Raw genomic sequence first — 2,522 nt, 5'->3', positions numbered from 1 at the left:
TGGCATGAGTCAGATAGAATTTGTTGAGGCAAATTATTCTAAGGCTGGATGCCCTTCCTGTTGCCAATAGATTTGTTTCCAAGTAAGTTAGTATTTCCCATGGCCAGACACATTTTTCACAGATGACCACATGGCTGGGAAGCAAGCTTCTCAACCACTCAGCCACATCTGGTTGAAAATGTTTAGTGCTCATTTTATTTGTCCAACAAACCTTTGTCCCATTCTTCAAGCATCCCTTAAAGCTTAATGTGAAAGGTGATAGAAACCCCTGTTCTTGGGTCAGCTGTCTAAGATGGCAATGGTAGTAACATTAAGAACAAACTACTAAGTAGCATTTCATTCTTATTTATGTCCTGAGTTCAAATTCTGCCATGGTTGACTTTGCCTTTCATCCTTCCAGGGGCATTGAAATAAGTACCAGTTGAGCACGGGGGTCGATGTAATTGACTAGCTCCAACCCCCAAAAGTTCGGGTTTTGTACCTGTAATAGAAAGGATTATTTATAACTTTAACTACTTCTAGTTCCACTGTTAAAAAAAAAGAACTTGATTTATTTCATCTCTCGAAGTTTCTATATTCTTATGACATAAATATTAACATTGTTTAACCATCATTAAGCTCCATATTTTTTAAATTAGACATATTTATAGTTAAAAATTATATTTATAATAGTGGTTTCAAATTTTGGCACAAGGCCAGCAATTTCAGAGGAGTAGGTAGATGTCGATTACATCGACCCCAGTGCTTATTTTATTGACCCTGAAAGGATAAAAGGCAAAATCGACCTCAGTGGAATTTGAACTCAGAACATGAAGACAGACCAAAACATCACTAAGCATTTTGCTTGGCATGCTAACAATTTTGTCAGCTCGCCACCTCAATAACAACAACAATAATAATAATAATAATAATAATAATAATAATAATAATAATAATAATAATAATAATAATAGTAGTAGTAGTTACTTAACTAGAATACAAATAGTTTGGATGATATATATTGGTATGTTTTGGATTCCAGTGCCATTAATAGGGTTTATCTCAGTAATTATCAGTGGCTCATAGAGGAGCTTCAGTTCAACATTGCAGTTATACAATATTTCAAAAAAGGATGAAAGGTCCTTCCTGTGCCATAGGCTCATAAGTCTGGTTTCCCAGATTCTGTGGTGCATCTACTCCCCACTAGATGGGATATCAGACCATTACAGGATAATGCATTTTTGTCAGCTAAGAGGACTAGAACAATGTGAAATGAAATACCTTGCTCAAGAACTCAGCACATTGTCCAGTCAAGGAAGTGAAATGATAATCATGTGATTATGAGTGCTATACCTTAGTCATTAAGCCACTTGCCTCCATCAAATGATCCAAAGGTCCTTCCCAAGCCATCTACGCACACACATCTATATGCATCTAAGTAACATCTATGCAACAACAACATCCCTGTACATACAACTCTATAAATGTATACACAAACACAAATCTGTACATATGCACACTTCATAACTATTTACTTAAAACTATTTCCTGTCTCTATGCAATAATGGTACTTAAATGTCATTTTTCTCTTTGTAGGTGGCTGTCTGAGTCACAAGACTGCTGTTGCCAGTGGAGCTTTGGTGATTTACTTAAACTTCTTGCTTCACCACAGTCTGGATCAGCTGAACCATTCTGATACTGTTTGGCATTCAGTGAACCAGCGTCTTTTGTTAAATACTGCTTCAAAAACCACCACCAATTCCTTGCCTCCAATACTTCAGCCTGGCCAGTTAAAGAAGGTTCAGCCAGTTTTTCCCAATGAACAGAAACCAGTACCATTGGGTGTTGATTCCAGTTCCTTTGTCCAACAAGAAACTGTCATTAAGAAAAGCTTCCAAGAACCAGTTCTTGGAGACATGGGAATAGACAGAGATAATAAAAAAGACGGCGTCCAGGAAGATGACTATGAAGAGTATGAAAATGATAAGTTTCTGAATGAAAATTACAGAGACAAGAAAGTGGTCCATTTTGGCAATAATAAAGAATCATTGAAAGCCTTGGATGAAAATGGTGACGGTTATGATGACGACAGCCTAGATGAGGAAGATGAAGATGGTGACTACACTTACTATGATGAAAATGAAGAAGATACCGCACGTCAGGAAAAAATAAACAAGCAACAAAAATTCTTGCAAAATTTGGCACCTGACAAGAAACAAATTTTACCTCGAATTGCACGTAACTCTGGTTTTCATGGACGATCTTCGCAGGAAAACCAAGAGACTTTTGGAAATAATTCCTCACCGACAGGAATTATTTTAATTACAGTAGTTTTCATAATAACTGTTTTACTTTTACTTATGTATAGATTTATCAAAAAACGAAGAATTCATATCAGATATAACCCTAGGACATTTCTGAAATTATAAACCATTTGAGAAGAAAAGACTTTGGTAGATAATTTTTGATAAATGGGTGTCTGGTACATTTTATTTTATTTTATTTTATTTTATTTCAAATCCCTTCCATGCTCCACACCTCCT

General features: G+C 35.8%; 1 protein-coding gene across 1 annotated transcript in view; it reads left to right on the top strand.

Moving 5' to 3' along the window:
• LOC106875733 (uncharacterized) overlaps positions 1-2,516 on the top strand; it is a 311,359-nt gene extending 308,843 nt beyond the window's left edge. The window contains exon 6 of the mRNA XM_052971892.1: positions 1,576-2,516. Coding sequence (XP_052827852.1) covers positions 1,576-2,408 — 833 coding nt within the window. The 3' untranslated portion in view covers positions 2,409-2,516. The remainder of the gene's footprint in view (positions 1-1,575) is intronic.
• The last annotated feature ends 6 nt before the right edge of the window (positions 2,517-2,522 follow it).

The sequence above is a fragment of the Octopus bimaculoides genome, chromosome 11, assembly GCF_001194135.2.
Source record: "Octopus bimaculoides isolate UCB-OBI-ISO-001 chromosome 11, ASM119413v2, whole genome shotgun sequence".
Classification (NCBI taxonomy): Eukaryota; Metazoa; Mollusca; class Cephalopoda; order Octopoda; family Octopodidae; genus Octopus; species Octopus bimaculoides.
Note: the sequence above shows the minus strand (reverse complement) of the source record. Positions and strands in the feature narration are given on the sequence as shown.